This window comes from Euprymna scolopes, chromosome 45, assembly GCF_053919585.1.
Source record: "Euprymna scolopes isolate OS-2025 chromosome 45, ASM5391958v1, whole genome shotgun sequence".
Lineage (NCBI taxonomy): Eukaryota > Metazoa > Mollusca > Cephalopoda > Sepiida > Sepiolidae > Euprymna > Euprymna scolopes.
In genome coordinates, this window is record NC_136526.1 from 1,514,139 (window position 1) to 1,541,994 (window position 27,856).

The 27,856-nt window shown below is 31.9% G+C and overlaps 1 protein-coding gene across 2 annotated transcripts in view; it reads left to right on the forward strand.

The window, feature by feature from the left end:
- The window catches only part of LOC145269117 (7SK snRNA methylphosphate capping enzyme-like), a 54,489-nt gene extending 37,126 nt beyond the window's left edge, over positions 1-17,363 (forward strand). For both annotated transcript variants that reach the window (XM_080124710.1, XM_080124709.1), the window contains 2 exons: positions 10,384-10,510; positions 16,539-17,363. In XM_080124710.1, coding sequence (XP_079980836.1) covers positions 10,384-10,510; positions 16,539-17,137 — 726 coding nt within the window. In that variant the 3' untranslated portion in view covers positions 17,138-17,363. The remainder of the gene's footprint in view (positions 1-10,383; positions 10,511-16,538) is intronic.
- Positions 17,364-27,856: the final 10,493 nt, after the last annotated feature.

A 27,856-nucleotide genomic window follows, 5' to 3' on the forward strand; every position in this document is an offset into this window, starting at 1 on the left:
TTTTCATTAATAAAATTAAATATATTTTTTATTAATACATTTTTTTTCATTAATAAAATTAAATATATTTTTTTTGATTAATGCATTTTTTTCATTAATAAAATTAAATATATTTTTTTTATTAATAAAATCAAATAAATGCATTTTTTTTCATTAATAAAATTAAATACATTTTTTTTGATTAATGATTTTTTTTATTAATAAAATTAAATATTTTTTTTTGATTAATGCATTTTTTTTCATTGATAAAATTAAATATATTTTTTTTTGATTAATAAAATCAAATAAATGCATTTTTTTTCATTAATAAAATTAAATACATTTTTTCATTAATAAAATTAGTTTTTTCATTAATAAAATTAGTTTTTTCATTAATAAAATTAGTTTTTACATTAATAAAATTAGTTTTTTATTGCTAAAATGAAATTTGTTTTTTTATTGCTAAAATGAAATATTTTTTTATTGCTAAAATGAAATATTTTTTTATTGCTAAAATGAAATATTTTTTTATTGCTAAAATGAAATAATTTTTTTATTGCTAAAATGAAATATTTTTTTTATTGCTAAAATGAAATATTTTTTTTATTGCTAAAATGAAATAATTTTTTATATTGCTAAAATGAAATAATTTTTTTTATTGCTAAAATGAAATAATTTTTTATTGCTAAAATGGAATATTTTTTTATTGCTAAAATGGAATATTTTTTTATTGCTAAAATGAAATATTTTTTTTATTGCTAAAATGAAATATTTTTTTTATTGCTAAAATGAAATATTTTTTTTATTGCTAAAATGAAATATTTTTTTTATTGCTAAAATGAAATATTTTTTTTATTGCTAAAATGAAATATTTTTTTTATTTCTAAAATGAAATATTTTTTTTATTTCTAAAATGAAATATTTTTTTTATTGCTAAAATGAAATATTTTTTTTATTGCTAAAATGAAATATTTTTTTTATTGCTAAAATGAAATATTTTTTTTATTGCTAAAATGAAATATTTTTCTTTATTGCTAAAATGAAATATTTTTCTTTATTGCTAAAATAATTTTTTTTATTGCTAAAATAATTTTTTTTATTGCTAAAATAATTTTTTTATTGCTAAAATAAAATTTTTTCGTTGCTAAAATAAAATAAATTTTTTTCGTTGATAAAATTAAATAATTTTTTTCATCAATAAAAACTTTTATTTAAAAATACTTTCTTTTACTTTATTGCCTTATCTACAAATTGGTGGCAGTTTGCTAATGGTTATTTCTTATTTTATTAATTTACATGTTTAATAATGTTTTATTTTCATCTAGAAATATAATTCTTTCTATTTGTATTATTAGATTCCACGGACTACTGTTCTCATCTTGAATATGATTTTCACGTTTTAATCAATGTAACTAAGGACCTATGGCGCAGTCGGGATAAAAATCAATTGTAAAACGTGATATTTCCCTGACAGTTGATGTTCAATTCTCAATGTGGGCGACCGTAAAATATAACTGTGAATTGCTTAGGACCTCTATCTAGTCATGGCTGATGTAACAAGAACATGCTACCCCCGTGAAGTAAATAAGGGGATCCATTCAAAATTCCATCCAAATTCCCGAGTTTGACAACCATTCTAGAGTTTGACAAGATAAATCTAAAAACTCTAAAGGTTACATCGACCGAAACGTGAAAATGACACTCAAGATGAGAACAGTAGTCCGAAGAATTCAAATAATATTAAAAATGTTTTTGTTTAAAATTATTAAATGAGGAACCATTTTAAGCTTAAATCTTTTTAGTATTACACAACATGTTTGAAAATATAGAACTGTGATTTTAACAAAATTTAGTCTTTAGAGGCAGCCATGTTTTTTGGTTTTTTTTTTTATCAATCTAGATGAAAAAAGTTAGTCTTTTTCTTTCTCCTATTAGTAAATAAAACATTGATTTTAACTATTACTGAATAAAACATTGATTTTTACTATTACTGAATACAACATTGATTTATAACTATTACTGAATAAAACATTGATTTTTGACTATTACTGAATAAAACATTGATTTTTGACTATTACTGAATAAAACATTGATTTTTGACTATTACTGAATAAAACATTGATTTTTGACTATTACTGAATAAAACATTGATTGTTATTATTATTGAATAAAACATTGATTTTTGACTATTACTGAATAAAACATTGATTTTTGACTATTACTGAATAAAACATTGATTTTTGACTATTACTGAATAAAACATTGATTTTAACTATTACTGAATAAAACATTGATTTTTAACTATTACTGAATAAAACATTGATTTTTAACTATTATTGAATAAAACATTGATTTTTAACTATTATTGAATAAAACATTGATTTTAACTATTACTGAATAAAACATTGATTTTTAACTATTACTGAATAAAACATTGATTTTTAACTATTACTGAATAAAACATTGATTTTTGACTATTATTGAATAAAACATTGATTTTTAACTATTACTGAATAAAACATTGATTTTTAACTATTACTGAATAAAAAATTGATTTTTAACTATTACTGAATAAAACATTGATTTTTGACTATTATTGAATAAAACATTGATTTTTGACTATTATTGAATAAAACATTGATTTTAGCTATTACTGAATAAAGCATTGATTTTTAACTATTATTGAATAAAACATTGATTTTTAACTATTACTGAATAAAACATTAAATTTTAACTATTATTGAAGAAAACATTGATTTTTAACTATTAATGAATTAAACATTAAATTTTAACTATTATTGAATAAAACATTAAATTTTAACTATTACTGAATAAAACATTGATTTTTGACTATTACTGAATAAAACATTGATTTTAACTATTACTGAATAAAACATTGATTTTTGCTATTACTGAATAAAACATTGATTTTTAACTATTACTGAATAAAACATTGATTTTTAACTATTACTGAATAAAACATTGATTTTTGACTATTATTGAATAAAACATTGATTTTTGACTATTACTGAATAAAACATTGATGTTTAACTATTACTGAATAAAACATTGATTTTTAACTATTACTGAATAAAACATTGATTTTTGACTATTACTGAATAAAACATTGATTTTTAACTATTACTGAATAAAACATTGATTTTTAACTATTACTGAATAAAATATTGATTTTTAACTATTACTGAATAAAACATTGATTTTTAACTATTACTGAATAAAACATTAAATTTTAACTATTATTGAATAAAACATTAAATTTTAACTATTACTGAATAAAACATTGATTTTTGACTATTACTGAATAAAACATTGATTTTAGCTATTACTGAATAAAACATTGATTTTTGACTATTATTGAATAAAACATTGATTTTTAACTATTACTGAATAAAACATTGATTTTTAACTATTACTGAATAAAACATTGATTTTTAACTATTATTGAATAAAACATTGATTTTTAACTATTATTGAATAAAACATTGATTTTAACTATTACTGAATAAAACATTGATTTTTAACTATTACTGAATAAAACATTGATTTTTAACTATTACTGAATAAAACATTGATTTTTGACTATTATTGAATAAAACATTGATTTTTAACTATTACTGAATAAAACATTGATTTTTAACTATTACTGAATAAAAAATTGATTTTTAACTATTACTGAATAAAACATTGATTTTTGACTATTATTGAATAAAACATTGATTTTTGACTATTATTGAATAAAACATTGATTTTAGCTATTACTGAATAAAGCATTGATTTTTAACTATTATTGAATAAAACATTGATTTTTAACTATTACTGAATAAAACATTAAATTTTAACTATTATTGAAGAAAACATTGATTTTTAACTATTAATGAATTAAACATTAAATTTTAACTATTATTGAATAAAACATTAAATTTTAACTATTACTGAATAAAACATTGATTTTTGACTATTACTGAATAAAACATTGATTTTAACTATTACTGAATAAAACATTGATTTTTGCTATTACTGAATAAAACATTGATTTTTAACTATTACTGAATAAAACATTGATTTTTAACTATTACTGAATAAAACATTGATTTTTGACTATTATTGAATAAAACATTGATTTTTGACTATTACTGAATAAAACATTGATGTTTAACTATTACTGAATAAAACATTGATTTTTAACTATTACTGAATAAAACATTGATTTTTAACTATTACTGAATAAAATATTGATTTTTAACTATTACTGAATAAAACATTGATTTTTAACTATTACTGAATAAAACATTAAATTTTAACTATTATTGAATAAAACATTAAATTTTAACTATTACTGAATAAAACATTGATTTTTGACTATTACTGAATAAAACATTGATTTTAGCTATTACTGAATAAAACATTGATTTTTGACTATTATTGAATAAAACATTGATTTTTGACTATTACTGAATAAAACATTAATTTTTAACTATTACTGAATAAAACATTGATTTTTAACTATTATTGAATAAAACATTGATTTTAACTATTACTGAATAAAACATTGATTTTTAACTATTACTGAATAAAACATTGATTTTTAACTATTATTGAATAAAACATTGATTTTTAACTATTACTGAATAAAACATTAAATTTTAACTATTATTGAATAAAACATTAAATTTTAACTATTATTGAATAAAACATTGATTTTTAACTATTATTGAATAAAACATTAAATTTTAACTATTATTGAATAAAACATTAAATTTTAACTATTACTGAATAAAACATTGATTTTTAACTATTATTGAATAAAACATTGATTTTTGACTATTATTGAATAAAACATTAAATTCTAACTATTATTGAATAAAACATTGATTTTTAACTATTATTGAATAAAACATTAAATTTTAACTATTATTGAATAAAACATTAAATTTTAACTATTATTGAATAAAACATTAAATTTTAACTATTACTGAATAAAACATTGATTGTCAACTATTACTGAATAAAACATTAAATTATTGAATAAAACATTGATTGTTAACTATTACTGAATAAAACATTAAATTTTAACTATTATTGAATAAAACATTAAATTTTGACTATTACTGAATAAAACATTGATTTTAACTATTACTGAATAAAACATTGATTTTAGCTATTACTGAATAAAACATTGATTTTTGACTATTATTGAATAAAACATTGATTTTTGACTATTACTGAATAAAACATTGATTTTTAACTATTACTGAATAAAACATTGATTTTTAACTATTACTGGATAAAACATTGATTTTTAACTATTACTGAATAAAACATTGATTTTTAACTATTACTGAATAAAACATTGATTTTTAACTATTACTGAATAAAACATTGATTTTTGACTATTATTGAATAAAACATTGATTTTTAACTATTACTGAATAAAACATTGATTTTTAACTATTACTGAATAAAACATTGATTTTTAACTATTACTGAATAAAACATTAAATTTTAACTATTATTGAATAAAACATTGATCTTTAACTATTATTGAATAAAACATTAAATTTTAACTATTACTGAATAAAACATTGATTTTTAACTATTACTGAATAAAACATTGATTTTTAACTATTACTGAATAAAACATTGATTTTTAACTATTACTGAATAAAACATTGATTTTTAACTATTACTGAATAAAACATTGATTTTTAACTATTACTGAATAAAACATTGATTTTTAACTATTACTGAATAAAACATTGATTTTTAACTATTACTGAATAAAACATTGATTTTTAACTATTACTGAATAAAACATTGATTTTTAACTATTATTGAATAAAACATTGATATTTAACTATTACTGAATAAAACATTGATTTTTAACTATTACTGAATAAAACATTGATTTTTAACTATTACTGAATAAAACATTGATTTTTAACTATTACTGAATAAAACATTGATTTTTAACTATTACTGAATAAAACATTGATTTTTAACTATTACTGAATAAAACATTGATTTTAACTCCAACGTTCCTAGTGTTATAATCTTATATGTATACTAACAGGCTGTTCAGTCATAAAATAAACATAAATGCTATATTATATATATATATATATATATATATATATATATATATATATATATTACATGTGAAAATTCATAAAAATCGGCCCAGGATATATACGGGTTACTACAACCTAAAAAAAAAAAAAGGGCGGGGACAAAAAAAAAAAAAAAAGAAAGCTACATTCCAAACGTGTAATTCAAAAATTTACATTTCTTATGAGACATTTTACACTTGATCAAAATTATAAGGCCAAGAGTATAAATTGATTTTTAGTTCAGTTACAGGTAAGCAATCACTGCGTAAAGATGTCACCATGCCTAAAGCAAGCAAACTTACCAAAGCTGACCGTGCTCAAATTCTAGATTTCCATAAGCAAGGTTTGTCACAACAAACGATCGCAACTAAGGTAAATCACTGCAACTTTCTAAAGAACAGTGAGAATTATTAAAAAACGAAATTCACTGGTAAGCCCCCCCCTCCCCCCAAAAATAAATATATATATATATATGTAAAGGCACTTTATGTGTGAGTTGAGTTTGTTCCGTATGGACTTCCAAAACGACTGAGCTGATTTTTATGAATTTTTACACAGATGTACTTTACGTGTCTGGGAGTGTTCTTATTCAGATTTTGTATCTACCTCCCATAATTATTTAAAATCAGTAATGGAAAAATTTGATTAAAGAGAGGACAGTCCAAGCTTGACAAAGAGAAAATTTTTACACAGCGTAACCTCACAAGTGCATTTGAGAAGTTTTATCACCACAGAAAGTCCCTGCATATAAATGTTTCCATAAACAAAGCTTCTTTCTTAGAACTGCACGCCTGTGGAACTCTGTTCCGTCAGCCTGCTTCCCACCTGACTACAACCTGGGTGTCTTCAAGTCCAACGTAAACAAATTCCTGATGAACCGCCCTCCCCTTACGTAGACACTTTATTAAATCTCAACACTAGCGTACTGTACTTGTAATAACCCTTATCCCTGAGTGGCTTCCAGGCCTTGATAAGTGGTGACCACCTTGTAAAAGAAAGAAAAAAAAATGCAACAGTAGGTTCTTTTCTATTTCTATTTGTCGGTCCATTCCACTTTTTCTCAGAAACTACTGGACTGATTGGCCTGAAATTTTGTATGACCTTTGTCATGAGGAGGTGCAGCAAACTAATTAGTAAGGTATCCATTAGGGATTAGTATTTAATACAAAAAGTAAACACAAATTTAACCTTATCCAACCATAAATTTGACATAAAGCACTCCTAAGTCTATAACTTTTGGACATTTTTAACAGGCTAAAAAGTTTAGTATATATATATATATATATATATATCCGTTCACATACACTTTTTCATGATAAAGCTAGAACCCAGAATTAGATGGATTCGAGCAATTGCATCGACAACAGACAACGCCAGACCCAAAGTGGGTTTCGATGAACTGCATCACATCAGTGACATGCTCCGACATAGATGTGAACCCCGGTCGTTGCACGCATGAAGTGTGTGCCTATGTCAGAGCACGTCACTGATGAGATGCTTTACATCGAAACCCACTTTGGGTCTGGCGTTGTCCGTTGTCGATGCAATTGCTCGATTCCATCTAATTCTGGGTTCTATCTTTATCGTGAAAAAGTGTATGTGAACGGGTATTTGTATATCTATTTATAATCTCCTCTTAATGTCTAATATATATATATATATATATATAACTGAGAATGTGTGTGTGAGGATACTTCTCAACCTATATACTTAACAAATTTTTGATTTACAGACTTGAAATTTGGTATATAGAATATTCAGACATGTGGAAAACTTTTTAATACATTTTCATGTGCGGGGGGAAAATAGGATCTGCGCAGGAGGAAAAATTGGTACATGGGAGACCAAATTTCTATCTGTTTTATGAAAAAAAAATAACATAATACTCGTATGCACATGTCTCCATTTCTTTCCGTATTTTATTACTTTATTTATTTATTTTTTTAAAGGAATTTAACATTACATTTAAGACCAACCAATGCCAGGTACATCTTCTAGTGTGTGTGTGTGTGTGTTTTTTTTTTTTTTATTTTACATGGAGGTCACTACTTATCAAGGCCTAGAAGCCACTCGGGGATAAGAGTTATTGTGTGTACAGTAATCAATGGGATAGTATCGTAGTAATAGTTAGTATTGGGGATTTGATAAAGTGTCATTACTTAAGGGTGCGGTTCATCAGGAATTTGTTTATGTTGGACTTGAAGACATCCGAGTTGTAGTCAGGAGGGAAACAGGCAAGCGGTAGAGAGTTCCACAGGCGTGCAGTTCTAAGACAGAAGCTTTGTTCATGGAATCTACGTTTAAATTTAGGCACAGATAAAGAGTGGGGAAAATTATTGATTGTGGTTTAAGCTAGATGAGTGTTTATCGTGAAAGATTGGTGAGGGGGGACCAGAGATTGGAGCTCAGACGAGCACTTGCCATGGAAATAATAAAAAAAAGATAGGCTCGCAACGTCTCTTCTGTGGGAGAGAGGTTGCAGGGAAGAGAAAAGGGCATCCCCAACTAAGCCACGAAGTCCATCTTGTGCCCTGTCAAGGCATATTAGGCTGTTTTTAGCAGCTCTTGCCCAGATGTGGCAGCAGTACTCCATCCTTGGACGTACTTGGCTTTTATATAGATGGAGAATTGCATCATTAGTGTGATATCTTCTGGAGCGGTAGAAGAATCCCACTATTTTCCCAGCGACCTTGGCAACAGACTTGATGTATGTGTTCCATTTCAGATCAGGAGTAAAGGTCAAACCCAGAAGCTTATCAAAACACGAGGCCTCCCCTAGACGAGAGCCATCCATTTCAATTGACGCCAGATGGGGATCAGAGCGTTGATGATGTAAAGATAGGAGCTTGGTTTTAGATGCATTAAAGGTAACCAGCCACCTCTTCCCCCACTGAACCATGCGCTCAAGAGAGAATCAGAGAGAACCTTGTTATTTGCGGACTTTGATGTGTTGCCATAGATGGTCGTGTCATCAGCATAGATGTCAATGAATGATTTAAGTATATGTTTTGGGAGATCATTGATGTAGATAAGGAAGAGAGTTGGGCCCAGGATGGACCCCTGAGGGACTCCAGCATTAATACTTCGGGCCTCTGATTTCTGCCCATCAGCCACTACTATATATCTATATATTTTTTATCATAAATACTGTTGGTTTAAAACCTAATATTGAGTGAATTTATTCATAAATCACACACTCCCCAAATATTAAACCTTTCCCAATTTGCTACACATTTATTCACATTTGATGTGTACCTTACAGATCTTTACGTTTTAGGTCTAAACAAATTGTTTTCACTCATTCTCTGTCGTCCATTGAATCGTAAAATCGATCATCCATACCGTGTCAGTTTGGGGATACAGTCCTAAATCGTAAGTTTTACGATGACATATTTCCATCTGGCCCTATCGGTGGGGCATTAGAATACACCGACTGCCCCCCTGCAGAGGGTAAAAGTCCCTCAATGGGGGTCCTGGATATGACCTTAAACTATATCCAGTCGTGAGGCCCGAGCTTGTGGGCTTTGAGGAGTATGGAGCCACCCTTTAACTGCCATTGCTCCCAGGTCCACTCTGACCCGGAGTGGTAGTACCTGTTAGGGTCCCAACTATGGGTTAAATAGAAACCGACGTGAAAACAACAAATATATTCTATTAAAAATATTTTTCTTCCAAATCTTTGGATTTGGCATTAAATAACCTGAAAAGGGTTGATATGCCGTAAAACAAAACCAACCAATCATATTTCTATCTAATATCTGATTTCGCGGATGTTTCGTTTCTAAGCATCTTACAGCAATACATGTCTAGAGTTCCACTAAATCCTCCGAAAGAGACATTTAACTAGACTTTAATATCCACTGCATGGTATATACAAATCTTATTGTAGCGCAACATTATTATAAAAAATGCGATGTAGATAACTTGAACACGAGTCAAACTTTTAATTTTGATTTGAGACCAAAACAAATGTTATGGGGTCAAAATTTAAGAAAATTACCTCTGTGGTCTCTACCAAATTACTCAGACAATTTCTGGTTTAAACATTTGAAATTTTACATAAAGGGTATTCAACCATAGGGCAAGTTATGAACAACACATAGAGCCTGGGCAAAGCCAGGCTGAACTGCTAGTGTGTGTGTGTGTATATATATATATATATATATATATATTCATTCATGCACTAATTTTATGTTTTACTTTTCAAGTATATAACATATTTTTTTTACTTATTGCTCCTTTAAAAACTTTTATAATGTATCTTTTCTTTTTTCAGGAAACGATTTATAACAATTATTGCAACATAAAACTGAAACCAGACGACTTTGCTGACTATTTAACGTCACCCGAGGTCGGCTTTTCCAATTATGAGATCATAGATGTGCCATTCAACAAATCAAAAGGTTTGTTTGCTTTCATTTTGTAAGGAAACTTTTTTTTTTGTCCCACAGAGAATATGTATCATTCTTGTATCATTTCTAGCCATGCAACACATGTCCTCAACTCTCACTCACTTGGCACTTATGGTGATAAACAAAAAATAAAAAAAACTTATGTACCTACCATGGTATATTCCAAAAATGGTACTTGTACAGTTTAATCAAGACATTATTTGTATTTGTATTACTGTACACATAGATTCGAAAAAGGGGTTTGTATTACTGTACACATAGATTTCGAAAAAGGGGTTTGTATTACTGTACACATAGATTCGAAAAAGGGGTTTGTATTACTGTACACATAGATTCGAAAAAGGGGTTTGTATTACTGTACACATAGATTTCGAAAAAGGGGTTTGTATTACTGTACACATAGATTCGAAAAAGGGGTTTGTATTACTGTACACATAGATTTCGAAAAAGGGTTTGTATTACTGCACACATAGATTCGAAAAAGGGGTTTGTATTACTGTACACATAGATTCGAAAAAGGGGTTTGTATTACTGTACACATAGATTCGAAAAAGGGGTTTGTATTACTGTACACATAGATTCGAAAAAGGGGTTTGTATTACTGTACACATAGATTCGAAAAAGGGGTTTGTATTACTGTACACATAGATTCGAAAAAGGGGTTTGTATTACTGTACACATAGATTCGAAAAAGGGGTTTGTATTACTGTACACATAGATTCGAAAAAGTTGTCAAAAAAGATATACATAACAAATAAATGTTATCAAAGGCAAGATAAGTTACTTTTCTACCTAACTGGATATATTTTTTGTGTTTTTATTCAATGTAACATTTATTCAGCTCGAAAAACATACAGTGTTTACCGATGTATTCGAAAATTCAAGATGGCGTCCCACACCCTCTTTAACACCGTAAGTATGGAAAAAGGTGTTATAAATAAAAAAATATACAAAATACTATTAAAAACCCGCCGAATATATGTCAACCTATGTCATGGTAACATATATTGAGCGAGTTTTTAACAGTTTTTTATCCGGTTTTTTATTTATAACATCTTTTCCCAAACTTACCGTGTTAAAGAGAGAATAAGACACCATCTTGAATTTTCGAATACATCGGTAAACACTGTATGTTTTTCGAGCTGAATAAACATGTTACATTGAATAAAAACACAAAAAATATATCCAGTTTGGTAGAAAAGTAACTTATCTTGCCTTTGATAACATTTATTTGTTATATATTTGTTTTTTGACAACTTTTTCGAATCTATGTGTACAGTAATACAAACCTGAAAACTGTATATAAATGTTTAAATCTGTATATTTTTTATTTTCTGAAGAAAAAAAATGTTTAAAAAAAAAAATAACATGTTATGTGTTAATAAGTCATTTTGCTTAATTTGTAGGTTTACATATTTTTTTTTTATATACAATGGCTCTTGTGAGTTGTCTGCCCTTGTCAAGCCTCGCTCTCATTCAAATATAGAAGCTATTTTTTTCTCTCTTATAGTTTAGGTTTTATGAATAAAAAAGAAACTCCTTGATGAAATTACATGATTTTTTTTTTTTTTTTTTTCAATAGTTCATCTTCATTACATGATTAGTACAGACATCATACAGACTTTCCTCTTTCTATATTTTGTTTACTCATGTTTCTATATTTGTTTAGCTGCTAGAAAGAACTTGAAAGAGTTCAAAATAGACTTCGTAGCCTCGTAGGAGATGTCCTTTTCTCTTCCCTGCAACTTCTATCTTACAGAAGAGATGTTGCGAGTTTGTCTCTGCTGTATTGTTATTTTCATGGAAAGTGTTCAACTGAGCTTCAATCTATGGTCCCCCCCCTTGCCAAACTTTCACAAGAAACACTTGTCTAGCTGAAAACGCTATCAGTAATTCCCCCCACATTTTATCTATGCCTAAACCTAAACGTAGATTCCATGATCAAAGCTTCTCTCTTAGAACTGCACGCCTGTGGAATTGTCTTCCGTTTTCCTGCTTTCCAGCTGTCTATAATATGGTTGTCTTCAAGTCCAACGTGAACAAGTTTCTGATTAGCTGTTCCACTTAAGTTAACAAATTTACCGAACTTCCATTACTATCGATTACTATATTGTCCTTTTGACTACTCTTCACTCTTTAACCCTTATCCTTGAGTGGCCTTTCGGCCTTGATAAGTGGTGACGCCTATGTAAAAAAAAAAAAAAGTGCCAATTTGAATAAGCACCAAACGTTCTTTAAAGGATGGAATACTGTTGCCATATCTGGGCAGGAGCTGCTAAAAACAGCCTATCCTGCCTTGACAGAGTACAAAATAGACTTTGTGGCTTAGTGGGGGATGCCCTTTTCTCTACCCTGCAACCTCTCTCTCACAGAAGAGACGTTGCGAGCCTGTCCTTGTTTTATCGTTATTTCCATGGCAGGTGCTCATCTGAACTCCAATCTCTGGTCCCCCGTCGCCAATCTTTCACGAAAAACACCCGTCTAGCTGAATCCACTGTCAAAAGTTAAGTTTCCCCCACTCTTTATCTGTGCCTAAATCAAAATGCGGATTCCATGAACAAAGCTTCTTTCTTAGAACTGCGCGCCTGTGGAACTCTGTTCCGTCTGCCTGCTTCCCACCGGACTACAACTTGGATGTCTTCAAGTCCAACGTTAACAAATTCCTAATGAACCGCCCCCCTTAAGTAAACACTTCATCAAATCTCCACACTAGCGTAATGTACTTGCAATAACCCTTATCCCTGAGTGGCCTCCGGGCTTTGATAAGTGGTGATCACTGTGTAAAAAAAAAAAATAAATAAAATAAAAAAGTAAAATAAAGTGAATATGCTTCTTCTGCATTTGTTAAAAATTGTAATTAAGTTTAAAGGCAAAAAAAGCTTACAAAGCTAAGAATAGCATCTATTAACAACAGACCTTTGATCTTAACCAAAAAGGCCAAGTACAAAAGTGTTACGGACAGACCGACCGACGGAGTGACTTATAGTCGCTTGCACGCGACTAAAAAGAAACTCCTTGATCAAATTACATGATTTTTTTTTTTTTCAATATTTCGTCTTTGTTACGCAATTAGTACGTTACATCATGCAGACTTTTCTCTTTCTCTTTCTTATTTACTTTTAATTACCGCCATAAGTGCCAATGTGAATAAGCACCAAACGTTCTTTAAATAAAGTGAATATGCATTTTCTGTATTTGTTAAAAATTGTAATTAAGTTTTTTTTTTTTTTTGTTTTTTGTTTTTTAAACTATCATATTCTCCGTTTTCTCATCAATCACTTTTTGATATACAGAATGGAACAATAAATTTGTCACCTTAAAGAAAACAATACTACATCTATATATCTATATACACAAAAGCGAATGTGTGTGTGTGCATCTTTTCTGTATGTCTGGCAAAGGCTTTTTACCGGCTGGTTAGGGTTGCTCATTATTATAACTTTTTATATGCTACCGAGATGATAATATCTAACAATTTTTATATGCTACCGAGATGATAATATCTAACAATTTTTATATGCTACCGAGATGATAATATCTAACAATTTTTATATGCTACCGAGATGATAATATCTAACAATTTTTATATGCTATCGAGATGATAATATCTAACAATTACAAAACGACGTAAGTTTCTTTTATTTCAGCCACTTTTATCTTACGATAAAATTTGTGCTGTGAATTCGTTTTCTCTCTACTGCTCCTCCTGCTGCTGCTATGGCATGAGATTTGACCGAGAAAACCACCTTATTTTCGACTCCTCTAACGTCGCTGCCTTTGTGGTGTCGTGCTATGTCATCAGACTATTAACCTCAAGGGTTTTGGGTTCGAGCCTACCTCCCTCCCAGAACTTTTTTTGCCGTTTTTTTTTTTTGTGTTCGTTTTTTAATATTTAAACAGGCTTATTATTTATACTTCTGACTCTTATATACTTCCTGCATGAGTTTTATCTATATTATTTATCAAAAAGAAATCAACATTCATATTACATCAAAGAAAATAGGTTTTATAATTAGCTCTAAACTTTTAATGGAAATTAGTTAGAATTTTTTAAAGCTTTTATTAATAAATCTATAAATATAAAAGCGAAAATGTATGTGTGTGTGTATGTGTGTATGTATGTGTGTTCGCTTTTTCTGTGTGTCTACAAAAGGCTTCTTTCAGAGAAGCGGTCGGTCGGTTCACAACTTTTTAAAACTTTTTATATCACATATAAATCGTAATATCTCAGTTAACAATGAAGCTCGCCTGTCTATTTAATTTGGTCGATCTCGGGAAAGATAAATATTCAATATTTGTCGCTCGCCGCATGTGGGTTAGTCTTTTTCCTATAACATCTTGGGGGCGAGGAAAAAAGCGTTCAGCAGTAAATGAAATCCCGCAGTCAAACTGACCTCATTAACTCATTAAAACGAGCACCTGCTAAATCCAACTAATTAAATAAATTCAAACGTGTTTTCGTAAGCATGTCGCGGTGGGGCAATGGTTAACGTCGCACGTTTTTTTTTCACAACTTTGCCTCAACCCATCGGGTTCAATCCTCATACTTTTTTTTTTTTTTTTTTTTTTTAATCCCCCCCCCCCACACACACACCTCCAAACACCCGGGCAACGCCGGGTGCCCCTCGCTAGTCTATTATATGAATCTCACATGTCTATTTAAGTGTATATTTGTATGTCTGCCTAAAACTTTCGACTGAGACGGCGGATTTTCACGAGATCGGTATCGTTTTAAAGCTCGACCCTTTGGATGACAAATATTGAAAAATTGGCTAAAAGCATTAATTCCTTTTCCCTCAACTGGGCACTTTTCTACAGGGAGGGGTCGCTTTTTTTCGCTGATATTTTCGAAAATCATCCCCTATTTTCGATTGACTAGTCTTAATTTAAATCTTCGCCACTTCTGGTTTTGAATGGGCGCGACGACAAAGATGTCTTTTTTTTTTTTTTTTCCACATTCTTTTCCTCCTTCGCGGTATGGGTTCGAGCCTGCCTCCCTACTACCACTTTGTTTGCTGAACACATACCTCCAAACACCCGGGCAATGCTGGGTACCCAGGCTAGTATAATATAAAGTTGATTCATTTAATTTATTTTTAATCATTTGGTTGGTACAAAAATAATGCCCTTTTTTGACGTTCAACTATATATATATATATAAAAAGACATTATTTTTGCACCAACTTAATATAACCAACATCAGCTGCATTTAAAAATGGAAGTAAGTTTTCATTTAACCTATGAGTTATTTCCCTTTAAGCCTAAAAATTTTATGTCCCTGTTGGAATTTCGTAGACAAAGATGACTTTTATACTTCCAAAATTATACAATATGTTCAACTTCCAAGAAAATCATAACAACTAAAGATATTTGGTGTATATTTAATAATATGGGGCTAAACCCTACCTCCGGTAATGTTTATTATCTGCCAATGTCGAATATGTATATATATATACATATATATATATATATATATGTATAATATATAAAAGTCTAATTGTCTGTATGTGTACATTTTCCTACCAAATTACTCTGTCGATTTTCAGTCTGCAGACTTGAGATTTGACATAAGCAGGATTGAGATTTGGGAAAATCTTTTTAATCGGTTTTCGGCCAGAAATTTGGCTGTCAAGGGGTCAAAGTTCAACGATTTGACCTTCGAACACTCTATCAAACTCCTCTGCCAATTTTGGGTCTAAACACTTGAAATTTTAAATGTAGGTTACTTGGACATGGATCAAACTTTTTAATTTGATTTGAGCCCCAAAAAATAAACGTTGAGGGGTCAAAGTTAAAAAAAAAAAAATTGACCTCTGCGGTCTCTACCAAATTACTCGGCCAATTTGGCTGCCACATTTTCGCTTTTCTGTAATAGATAACCGTAAATTGTAAATAAAACCACTTTGATATGATTTTTTTTTTAGCCTCCTCTGAAAAAAAAAAAACAATTTACAGATAATTCTAATTTCCTTTCCTATTCTATTCTATATATATATTTATTTTTTTTCATCTATTTTAGGATTTCAACGGCCAATTTACTTGTTCTACAAGGATGAAGAGCACCGTATGAATCTAAACAAGACGTCGCAGATGCTGAACAGCCAAATCCCCACAATGTTGGGACCATCTCATCATCATCCTCATCCTCATGTAAACCCTCTGATTGGAGGCTGGTCCGCAGCTCAAATGTCATATTTCACAGCACCTGTCGCCACATCTTTGTCGTCCAGTTCAGGGGATACGACAGAATCCGCCTTCTCACTAGTTCCCCACCCTCATCACAACACAGAGCAATCACGCGAAATGACTACGGACTCTAGCCAAGAAAGGGCCGACCCTTCTTCGGTTGTCGATCACAAAATTGTCAACGGCATCCCCGAAACAAAGGAAACCTCTTTAGAAGTATCGACGTCGCCATTGATGTCAGCGCCATCTACATTGACGCCATCGCCAACAACAATCACGCCGCCTCCTTCCTCTTCGTTAAACGAATCATCTTCTCTTGCCATCAGTTCGTCATTGTCATCGTCTTCATCGGTCAGCTTGGAGACAGAAGCCACTCCCCTCACAGCGGAATCTAAACCAACAGAAACGACCCAGAGATCTGGAGAAATCTAAAAAGTTTTTTTTTAAATGCCTTCATGTGTTACATGGCAAGTTTCATGAACTTGTCTCCCCTCGTTGGGGAGATCTTCATATTTTTTTTTATTAGGTCGACATAATACATCATTAAAAGAATACATGAACACTGATTTGGTGCGAATTAACTTTGTTATAAAATTATTATAAACTGCATCAAAAAAAAAATGTTGAATAAAAATCTTTGGATTTTAATCATGTTAAACTTCGATTTTGATTTGTTTTTTTTTATCAAGAAACCATGATAAAAAATTCATTTTTCTTTCTTCCCTTTTTTCTTTCCTTTTTCTTTCTTCCCTTTTTTCTTTCCTTTTTCTTTCTTCCCTTTTTTCTTTTCTTTTTCTTTCTTCCCTTTTTTCTTTTCTTTTTCTTTCTTCCCTTTTTTCTTTTCTTTTTCTTTCTTCCCTTTTTTCTTTCCTTTTTCTTTCTTCCCTTTTTTCTTTCCTTTTTCTTTCTTCCCTTTTTTCTTTCCTTTTTCTTTCTTCCCTTTTTTCTTTCCTTTTTCTTTCTTCCCTTTTTTCTTTTCTTTTTCTTTCTTCCCTTTTTTCTTTTCTTTTTCTTTCTTCCCTTTTTTCTTTTCTTTTTCTTTCTTTCCTTTTTTCTTTCTTTCCCTTTTTTCTTTCCCTTTTTTCTTTCCCTTTTTTCTTTCCCTTTTTTCTTTCCCTTTTTTCTTTCCCTTTTTTCTTTCCCTTTTTTCTTTCCCTTTTTTCTTTCCCTTTTTCTTTTCTTTTTTCTTTTTTGTCTCTTTTTCTATTTTTTCTTTTCCTCTATTTTTCTTTTTTTCTCTTTTCTTTCTTTCCCTTTTTTCTTTCCCCTTTTTCTTTTCTTTTTTTCTTTTCTTTTTTCTTTTTTTCTTTTTTGTCTCTTTTTCTATTTTTTCTCTTTCCCTTTTCTTTCCCTTATTATAATTTATTCCCTCTAGATTGCTAGACTTTGGAATTCCCTTCCAGTTCCCTGCTTCCCTAACTGTACTGACACAGAAAAGTTCAAGTGTTTGTTTATCCAGAAACCATGAAAAACATTCATTTCTTTTTTATTTCTTTTTTATTTCTTTTCTTTCTTTTTCTTTTGCTTCTTTTTCTCTTTTTTCTTTCCTTTTCTTTCCCTTGTTCATTCTTTTTTTTTTTCTTTCTTTCCCTTATTAAATTTTCTTCCCTCCAAACTGCTAGACTTTGGAATTCCTTTCCGGGTCCCTGCTTCCCCCACCTGTACTGACATGCAGAAGTTCAAATGTAATGTAAGCAAACATCTTGCTGCTCAACTCCCAACATAGTACCCCGGCAAATTATGTCCCAGATACATCAACGTGACACTGTACTTTGTTTCGGGTGAAAATGCAATAAAAAATCTGTGGCGTAATGGATAAAAGTACTAATTAAGAATCATTCTGAGTAGCACTTTCAATAAGATTGAAGATTAGACCATCATTATGAGCGATAGTAAAAAAGTACTGTTACAAATTACTTAAGACTTCTACCGGATCATGGCTGTTGGAACAAGAACAAACTATCTCTGTGCGTAAAGGGTCTTCAGGAGGCCTCAAGTTTTGACAAGCTCCTGGGCTTGACCATTACTCCTGATCTTAAATGGAACACGTACATCAAATCTGTTGCCAAGGCCACTGGAAAGATGGTGGGATCTTTCTATCGATCCAGTAGATATCTCACAGCTGATGCAATTCTCTATCTATATAAGAGCCAGGTACGTCCAAGGATGGAATACTGTTGACACATCTGGGCAGGAGCTGCTAGAAAGGACTTGGCCTGCCTTGATAGAGTTCAAAATAGACTTCGTAGCCTCGTAGGAGATGTCCTTTTCTCTTCCTTGCAACCTCTATCTCACAGAAGAGATGTTGCGAGTTTGTCTCTGATGTATCGTTATTTTCATGGAAAGTGTTCGACTGAGCTTCAATCTATGGTCCCCCCTCGCCAAACTTTCACAAGAAACACTCGTCTAGCTGTAAACACTATCAATAATTCCCCCCACTCTTTATCTGTGCCTAAACCTTAACGTAGATTCCATGAACAAAGCTTCTTTATTAGAACTGCACGTCAGTGGAATTGTCTTCCGTTTTCCTGCTTTCCGGCTGACTACAATATGGTTGTCTTCAAGTCTAACGTAAATAAGTTCTTGATGAGCCGTTCCATATAAGTCATCAAATTTACCAAATTTTCATTACTAATGATTATTATATTGTCCAGTTTCTACTGTACGCTCTTTAACCCTTATCCTTGAGTGGCCTCTTGGCCTTGATAATGAGTTGATACCTATGAAAAAAAAAAAAAAAAAAAGAAAAAGTCCAATGTGAACAAGTTCTAATTGAATCGTCCCCCTAAGTAATCCAAGTTTCAAAATTCCCACTGTTTACTATGCTAAAATCACAATGACTAATGTATACCTATTAACCCTTATCCTCGAGTGGCCTCTGGGCCTTGATAAGTGGTGACACACTTGTAAAAAAAAAAAAAAAAATAAAAAGGGCTCCGTTTTAAATGCTGTACAGATTTCCAAGTTCGACAAAATGCACCTGAAGACGATCGGATGTTGTGCTGTTATATAGGGTTTCATTGAGAGAGAGTCTTATTATACGCGCAGTCTTAGAAGAGTCTTATTACAGAGAGAGGAATGTTGAAAGACTCAGAGAGAGAGAGAAGTTGTAAGAAGACTTGAGAGATTGTTCATGTTAGGAGAGATTCTTATATATTAAAATGTTCATTCCTTAGATGTGTAGAATGGAAGAAGAAAGAGAAGCTCTTTGAGTGAGGACATTGTGTTCAGACAGTTCGGACATCGTGTAGACATGATGATGTTGAGACGTGTACGTAAAGACATTTTATAACACAAACATATAATACAATTTCACTTTACCTTTTTGTAAGAATCATAAGACAAGACGAGCTTTACAAAACATGATGGTTTATTTCGTCACGACCGGCCGCGTTTCCATCACCAAGAATTCAAAGTCTCACATTTTAGTTTCAACGTGACGTCTCGCTCCGTAGACGACTGTCTCCCCCTGAGTTTTCTCACTGACTGACTAACTCTAAAGTTTTTTCTCTATTCGTAGAACTTTCTATTTTCTGTGACGTCATGACGTGTTCTGGACATACGTGTCCAAAACTTTTCCTATTTCTCAGTAACCTATTTTTCCAATATGTTAAAAACATTATCTTATAAGCTGCATTCTTTCAATTTAAAATTTCATAACAAACTTGATAGTTAACATTCTTTCTATCTATATTCTAAACAAATGTTTGTTTTACATTTTTAAATTCTCACACGTAATCTATTTCTAAACTAGATTACGAGGTTCGAATTTGTCTATTGCTATTTCATTTTCATTTTAAACTAAATTCTCCATTTTTATACTTACATGAAAAGGGGACAGCCCTTATGTAACAGTGCGAATAATATCCGAGATGAGAAAAGTTCAGCCCAATCGACCCAGTAGTTTCTAAGAAAACTTGTACATACACCTGACACACCCGTCGAGCAACAGGATCCTGTCCCTTCACTCTTAAGGTTCCGAGATGCCGGAAAGCGTTCTATTCTAATAGCTTCTTCCTTCTGAATGTAAGATTTTGAAATTCCTTCCCTGTTTCCTGCTTCCCTGGCTGTACTAACATGCAGAAGTTTAAATGTAATGTGAACAGACATCTTGCTCATCTCCGTGCATATATTTTAGGATTTCAAATTTTACTTGTTCTAATAATATCAAATATCAAAGATGCGAAAAGTAATGTTAATAATGATAAAAATGGCTTGCATGCAGCTAGTCAGTGGTAATACTGTGTCTTCTTCCATTGGTGCCGGTATTACTGGCACTGTATATAGTGAGAACCGGTGTAATTTCCCTTGTGTTAGGCCAGTGTAAGATTTCTAAGTTCGACAAGATGCACCTGAAGAAGATCGGATGCTATATTATATTTGTTGCCGACACCACGCTATATGACAGACACGAAGGGAAACTGAATGAAAACAAGAAACCTTCTCAACCATCAACAGCTATGGGAATGCCAACGGGGCTACTCAGGCATTTTTTACAGGGCCAGAGTGCGCCTTATTTAGGGGTGCTGGCTTGGTTCTTCCCACCTTTTGACATCTCGTCCCCAATGATGGGAGGGAAGTAAATACCCTTAGTACAAGCAATATTAAAAATACAATTACAAACTATTTACTTAAAACTTCTACCGGGTCATGGCTGATGGAACAAGAACAAACTACTCTCGTTGATTAAATAAAGGGTTCTGTTTGAAATTCTATATAGATTTCTAAGTTCGACAAGATGCACCTGAAGAAGATTGGATGCTATATTATATTTTTTGCTGACACCACGCTATATAACAGACACGAGGAGAAACTGAATGAAAACAAAAGAAACCTTCTCAACCACCAACAGCTACGGCTAAAGATACATTACCTGAAAATACTTTGTTCAAACTCCTAGGCTTAACGTTCACAGGAAATAGAAGTCGGAACAGATACATTGAGAGTATTGCCAAGGCTACTGTAAAGAAGGTGGGCTCTCTCTACCGTGCTAGAAAACTACTTATGCCTGAAAGTATCCTGTACCTCTACAGGGCCACCATTCATCCATGTATGGAGTATTTTTGCCACATTTGGGCTGGTGCATCTGCTACTAGTCTCTCGTTCCTGGACAGGATTCAAAAGAGAATCGTAGAACCTAATAGGTTACTACTACTACTGCAGACATTCTAACTGTAATCTCTGACCGTATATACCATACACTGGATAAAGCAAGGGAGGGAAAGGCAGTAGCCGTAGATATATCTAATGCTTTTGACAGGTATGGCATCATAGTTTTCTTGTGAAAATCAAATCATATGGTATTACTGGACAAATACTTAACATAATGAAATCATTCTTAAATAAGAGAAGAATCCAGGTTATCCTCAATGGTCATACATCTAAACAATATGATATAAATGCGAGTGTACCTCAGGGGTAGGCAACCATTCGCCCATGTATGGAGTACTGTTGTCACATCTGGGCTGGTGCATCTGCTGCTTGTCTCTCGCTCCTGGACAGGGTTCAAAAAAGAGTCGCCAACCTGATAGGTACTGAACTGTCATCTAGGCTTCAGCCTCTGTCCCATCGACGAGATGTTGCATCCCTCTGCCTGTTCTACAAATACTTTAATGGTGAATGCTCTGACGAACTGCAAACACGTGTACCTCCCCGACGTAACTACCCCCGACAAACCCGACAAGCTACTAAGTCTTATCCCTTTACAGTAGAGATCCCTAGGTGCAAGAAAGCCTTTTACTCCAATAGTTTCTTCCCCAGAACTGCGGGTCTTTGGAACTCCCTTCTGGGATTCTGCTTTCCCAACTGCAATGATATGCAGAAGTTCAAGTGTAATGTTAACAAACATCTTTCTACTCATTACCCTTCATAATGACCCCGCTAATTAAGTCCCTAATAGTAGCCCCCTGCTTCAAAGTGGCACTGTGCCTTGTTTGGGGTGAAAATTGAATAATAAAAAAAAAAAAAAAGAAAAAAAAAGGGGTCAATCCTTGAACCTTTATTATACCTGATATTTATAAATGATCTCCCTCCACGGCAATGTCCTTGCTGTATCTGTTTCAGCTCATCTTCCCTGTGAACTGTAAACCAAGGAGTTTGAATGAAGTACTTTCAGGTAATGTACCTTTTGCCATAGCTGTTGATGGTTGGCGAGGTTTCTTGTAATTATTAAAGGAAACAAACTTAGTCTTGACAGCATTGAACATTCCACTACAGACTGGAGCTCTTCCTCTAGTGTTTCTGCCATTTCCTTAGATATGTGTTCATTTGTTTTCCCCTCATACCTGTTATAGAGAATGGTGTCATCAACAAATAATACCCATCTCAGAAACAATTTTATCAAACTTCTGTTGGATCATGGCTGTTGGAACGAGAACAAGCATTAAATAAAAGGTTCCGTTTTAAATTCTGTACAGAGTTCCAAGTTCGACAAGATGCACCTGAAAATGATCAGATGTTATATTGTTGTGCGAATAATATGCAAGATGCGAAAAGTAATGTTAATAATAATAAAAATGGCTTGCATGCAGCTAGTCAGTGGTAGTACTGTCGCTTCTTCCATCAGTGTAGGTATTAATGGCACTGTATATATATGTTACTCTACACTCTTTAACCCTTATCCTTGAGTGGCCTATCGGCCTTGATAAGTGGTGACACCTATGTAAAAAAAAAAAATACACGGAACTCTCTATCAACGAACTCTTCACTACTATAATACAAGCACATATGAACACTGAACTCTCTTGCTAATACGCTTCTCTCTTCTACTCTTCTAATAAAGCTACTAACGAAGATAACAAATAAAGTTTATTAATGTAGAATGAAACTTCCACTGCGTCGTTTTCTCATTTCTATAAGGTTAACAGAAAAAGCATTTATATTTGTTTTCTTTCGCGGTATATCAAAGTTTATCACGTGATTTTACTGAACGATTTAATAATGTTGTTTTCTAATTTATATTTTCAGTTGATTTAAAATAGTTCGTCTGAGACTAGAGGTATAAATGCAGGAAGAGAGAGAGAGAGAGAGATGAGTGAGAAAGAATAAGGGAGAGGGAGAGTGACAAAAAGAGTGAGAGAGAGAGAGAGAAAGAAATAGGAAGACAGAGCGAAAGAAAGAGGGTAAGAGAAAGAAAGAGGTAGAGAGAGAGAAAAAGAAAGAGGTAGAGAGAGAAAAAGGAGGAGGCAAAGAGAGAGAGAGAAAGTAAGGCCAGTGTAACAGTAATGTTACTAATAATCCAAATAATCAATCCTCATCTAAAAATTTTAGAAAAATAAATTTAGAATCATTTAAACAGGGCTTTACGTTGCGAGTGAAACAGTCGCATTTGCGAGTGATTTTTCAAAAATGGCGACTAGAAATAATGAAACGCTTCTCTTTTATCAATTGCACTTCTTTCACTGCCAATCTTCCAAAACTATTGAGTGAAAAATATCTTTTCAACTTTTTTTTTAATAAAACGAACAAAGTTAAATTATTTAAACAATACTGTTGCCACATCTGGGCAGGAGCTGCTAGAAAGGACTTGTCCTGCCTTGATAGAGTTCAAAATAGACTTCGTAGCCTCGTAGGAGATGTCCTTTTCTCTTCCTTGCAACCTTTATCTCACAGAAGAGATGTTGCGAGTTTGTCTCTGATGTATCGTTATTTTCATGGAAAGTGTTCGACTGAGCTTCAATCTATGGTCCCCCCTCGCCAAACTTTCACAAGAAACACTGGTCTAGCTGTAAACACTATCAATAATTCCCCCCACTCTTTATCTGTGCCTAAACCTAAACGTAGATTCCATGAACAAAGTTTTTTTCTTAGAACTGCACGCCTGTGGAATTGTCTTCCGTTTTCCTGCTTTCCGGCTGACTACAATATGGTTGTCTTCAAGTCTAACGTAAATAAGTTCTTGATGAGCCGTTCCATATAAGTTATCAACTTTACCAAATTTTCATTACTAATGATTACTATAATGTCCAATTTCTACTGTACACTCTCTTTAACCCTTATCCTTGAGTGGCCTCTTGGCCTTGATAATGTGGTGCTGCCTATGTAAAAAAAAAAAAAAGTTTAATAGAACAATATACTCATTTTTAATGAAGGCTGTTTAAAAAAACATTTGAAGAAATTAGAATGTTTATAACTTTATGTATCAACATAAAATTTGTATATTTAGAATTACAATTATTTAAAAAAAAAAAAAAAATACAGAAAAATCTTTATGATGTACATACTCGTCACAGAACGAAGATGTCATATTCCAAAAATCATGTGGGTTTTGCTAGTAACTTTTCCCTTTGGCTAGTTGTCAAAGGTCGACTAAAGATAAGTTTATCCATAGAGCCCTGTTAAATGAGGTGTTTCCAAAGTTTTTGAGTGGGAGGTTATATTGCTGACTTTTTAGAGTTATGCGGCGGGGGGGGGGGGATGACCTTTAGTGAAACTGGTTCTCCAAAACCTTATTCTTTTAATCAGAAAGAAAAACCACAACACTATTTTCACACATTTTCATTTTTTTTAATATAAAATATTTTTTATATTACTTGTTTAGATTGGACTATCATACTCATCTTGAAATGACGAAGGTGTTTTATCATAAAGATCTTGCGAATCCTTGTATTTCAATCACTTTTGGTGATTGTCTGCAATGATATCGTTTCGATTCCGTGGTTACCAATCTGTTGTGCCGTGGCACAATAGTAAAAAGAAGAAAATCAAGTCGAGGTTGGTTTAAAGAACAAGTTTATTTCAAAATACAACCGCTAGATACAACGCGCTGCTCTTTACAGACTTCTTTCTCCAAATTTACAACATGGCCACTTCTTCCATCAGTGTAGGTATTACTGGCATTATATATAGTCCTTACTTCCCCTACTGCACTGACATGCAGAAGTTCAAGTGTAACGTGAACCGACATTTTGCTGTCCAACTTCCTACACAACCCCTGATGCTGATGTTCCTGATAGTAGCCCCCTACAACAAAGTGGCAATGTGCCTTGTTTGGGGTGAAAATGTAATAAAAAAAAATAAAAAAAATTTTAAATGTAATAATAAAAATGGCTTGCATGCAATTAGTCAGTGGTATTATTCTCTTCTTCCTTTGGTGTAGGTATTAATGGCACTGTATATAGTGAGAACCGGTGTAATTTCCCTTGTGTTAGAAAGGCCGGTGTAACAGTAATATTAATAATAATCCAAATAATACAAATTATCAATCCTCATCTAAAAACTTTAGAAACATAAATTTGGAATCATTTAAACCAGGTGTTTCCAAAGTTTGTTTGAGGTGAAAATGCAATAAAAATAAATTGTGACGCAATGGATAAAAGTACTAACTAATAATCAATTCTAAGCAGAACTGTTAATAATTGAACATCTAACCTCCATTATGAGCGATCGTAAAAAATACCGTTACGAATTACTTGAGACTTCTACCAAACCATGGCTGTTGGAACAAGAACAAGCTACCCCTGTACATTAAATAAAAGCTCTGTTTAAATTGGACTATCTTACTCATCTTGAAATGACGAAGATGTTTTATCGTAAAGATCTTGCGAATCCTTGTATTTCAATCACTTTTGGTGATTGTCTGCAGTGATATCGTTTCGATTCCGTGGTTACCAATCTGTTGTGCCGTGGCACAATAGTAAAAAGAAGAAAATCAAGGTTGGTTTAAGGAACAAGTGTATTTAATATCACACGTACAAAGGTCGGAAACGGGTAAAACTGGTTTGCATGTAGCTATATCTCTATATCTGTGACTAAATCAAAACGCGGATTCCATGAACAAAGCTTCTTTCTTAGAACTGCACGCCTGTGGAACTCTGTTCCGTCTGCCTGCTTCCCACCGGACTACAACTTGGATGTCTTCAAGTCCAATGTTAACAAATTCCTAATGTACCGCCCCCTTAAGTAAACACTTCATCAAATCTCCACACTAACGTAATGTACTTGCAATAACCCTTATCCCTGAGTGGCTTCCGGGCCTTGATAAGTGGTGATCACTGTGTAAAAAAAAAAAAAAAAAAAAAAAAGCTAGTCATTGGTAGTACTGTTGCTTTCATCAGTGTAGGTATTACTGACACTATATATAGTGAGAACCGATGTAATTTCCCTGTTAGGCCGGTGTAACAGTAATGTTATTAATAATCAAAATAATACAAATTATCAATCCTCTAAAAACTTTAGAAACATAAATTTGGAATCCTTTAAACTCGGTGTATCCAAAGTTTTGAATAGGAGGTTGTTGTTGTTGTTGTTGTTATTATTATTATTATTATTTTTTTTTTATTTTTTTTTTTTTTTGAGTTATGCAGGGAAAAAATGGTCTTTAGTGAAACTGGTTCTCGAAAACATCATTCTTTTACTAAATCGACCCAGTGGTTTCTGAGAAAACTTGTACCTGCACCTGACACACCCGTCTAGCAGCAAGATTCCGTATTTAGCCCACAGGCCATAGTTTGGAGAACCCTAATTTAGACAGTTTTCAATAAGTTGCAACACAAGAACAAAAAAAGGATTTTTTTTTATTGTTTGAATTTATTTTATTGCTTTTACAATCATTATTATTATTTTTATTTATTTATTTTTTTTCAAAGGTGTCACTACTTATCAAGGCCCGGAGGCCACTCGAGGATAAGAGTTAATGGGTAAACATTAGTCAATGAGATTATAGCATAGTAATCATAAGTAGTGGAAATTTTGTAAATTGGATTACTTAAGGGTACGGTTCAACAAGAATTTGTTTACGTTAGACTTGAAGACAATTTTTCTTCCTATAGAAGAGATGTTGCAAGCCTGTCTCTGCTTTATCGTTATTTTTATGGCAAGTGCTCATCTAAGGTGCAATCTATGGTCCCTCTTGCCCTGACTTTCACGAGAAACACTCGTCTAGCAGAAAACACTAGCAATAATTTCCCCCACTCTTTATCTGTGCTTAAAGCTAAACGTAGATTCCATGAACAAAGTTTCTTTCTTTCGCCTGTGGAACTCTTCTGTTTTCCTGCTTTCCAACTGACTACAATATGGTCGTCTTCAAGTCCAACGTAAACAAGTTCTTTATGAACCGGTCCCCTAAAGTAATCCAATTTACCAAATTTCCACTACTAACGAATACTGTGATATTGTCCCATTGACTACTGTACACCCATTAACCCTTATCCT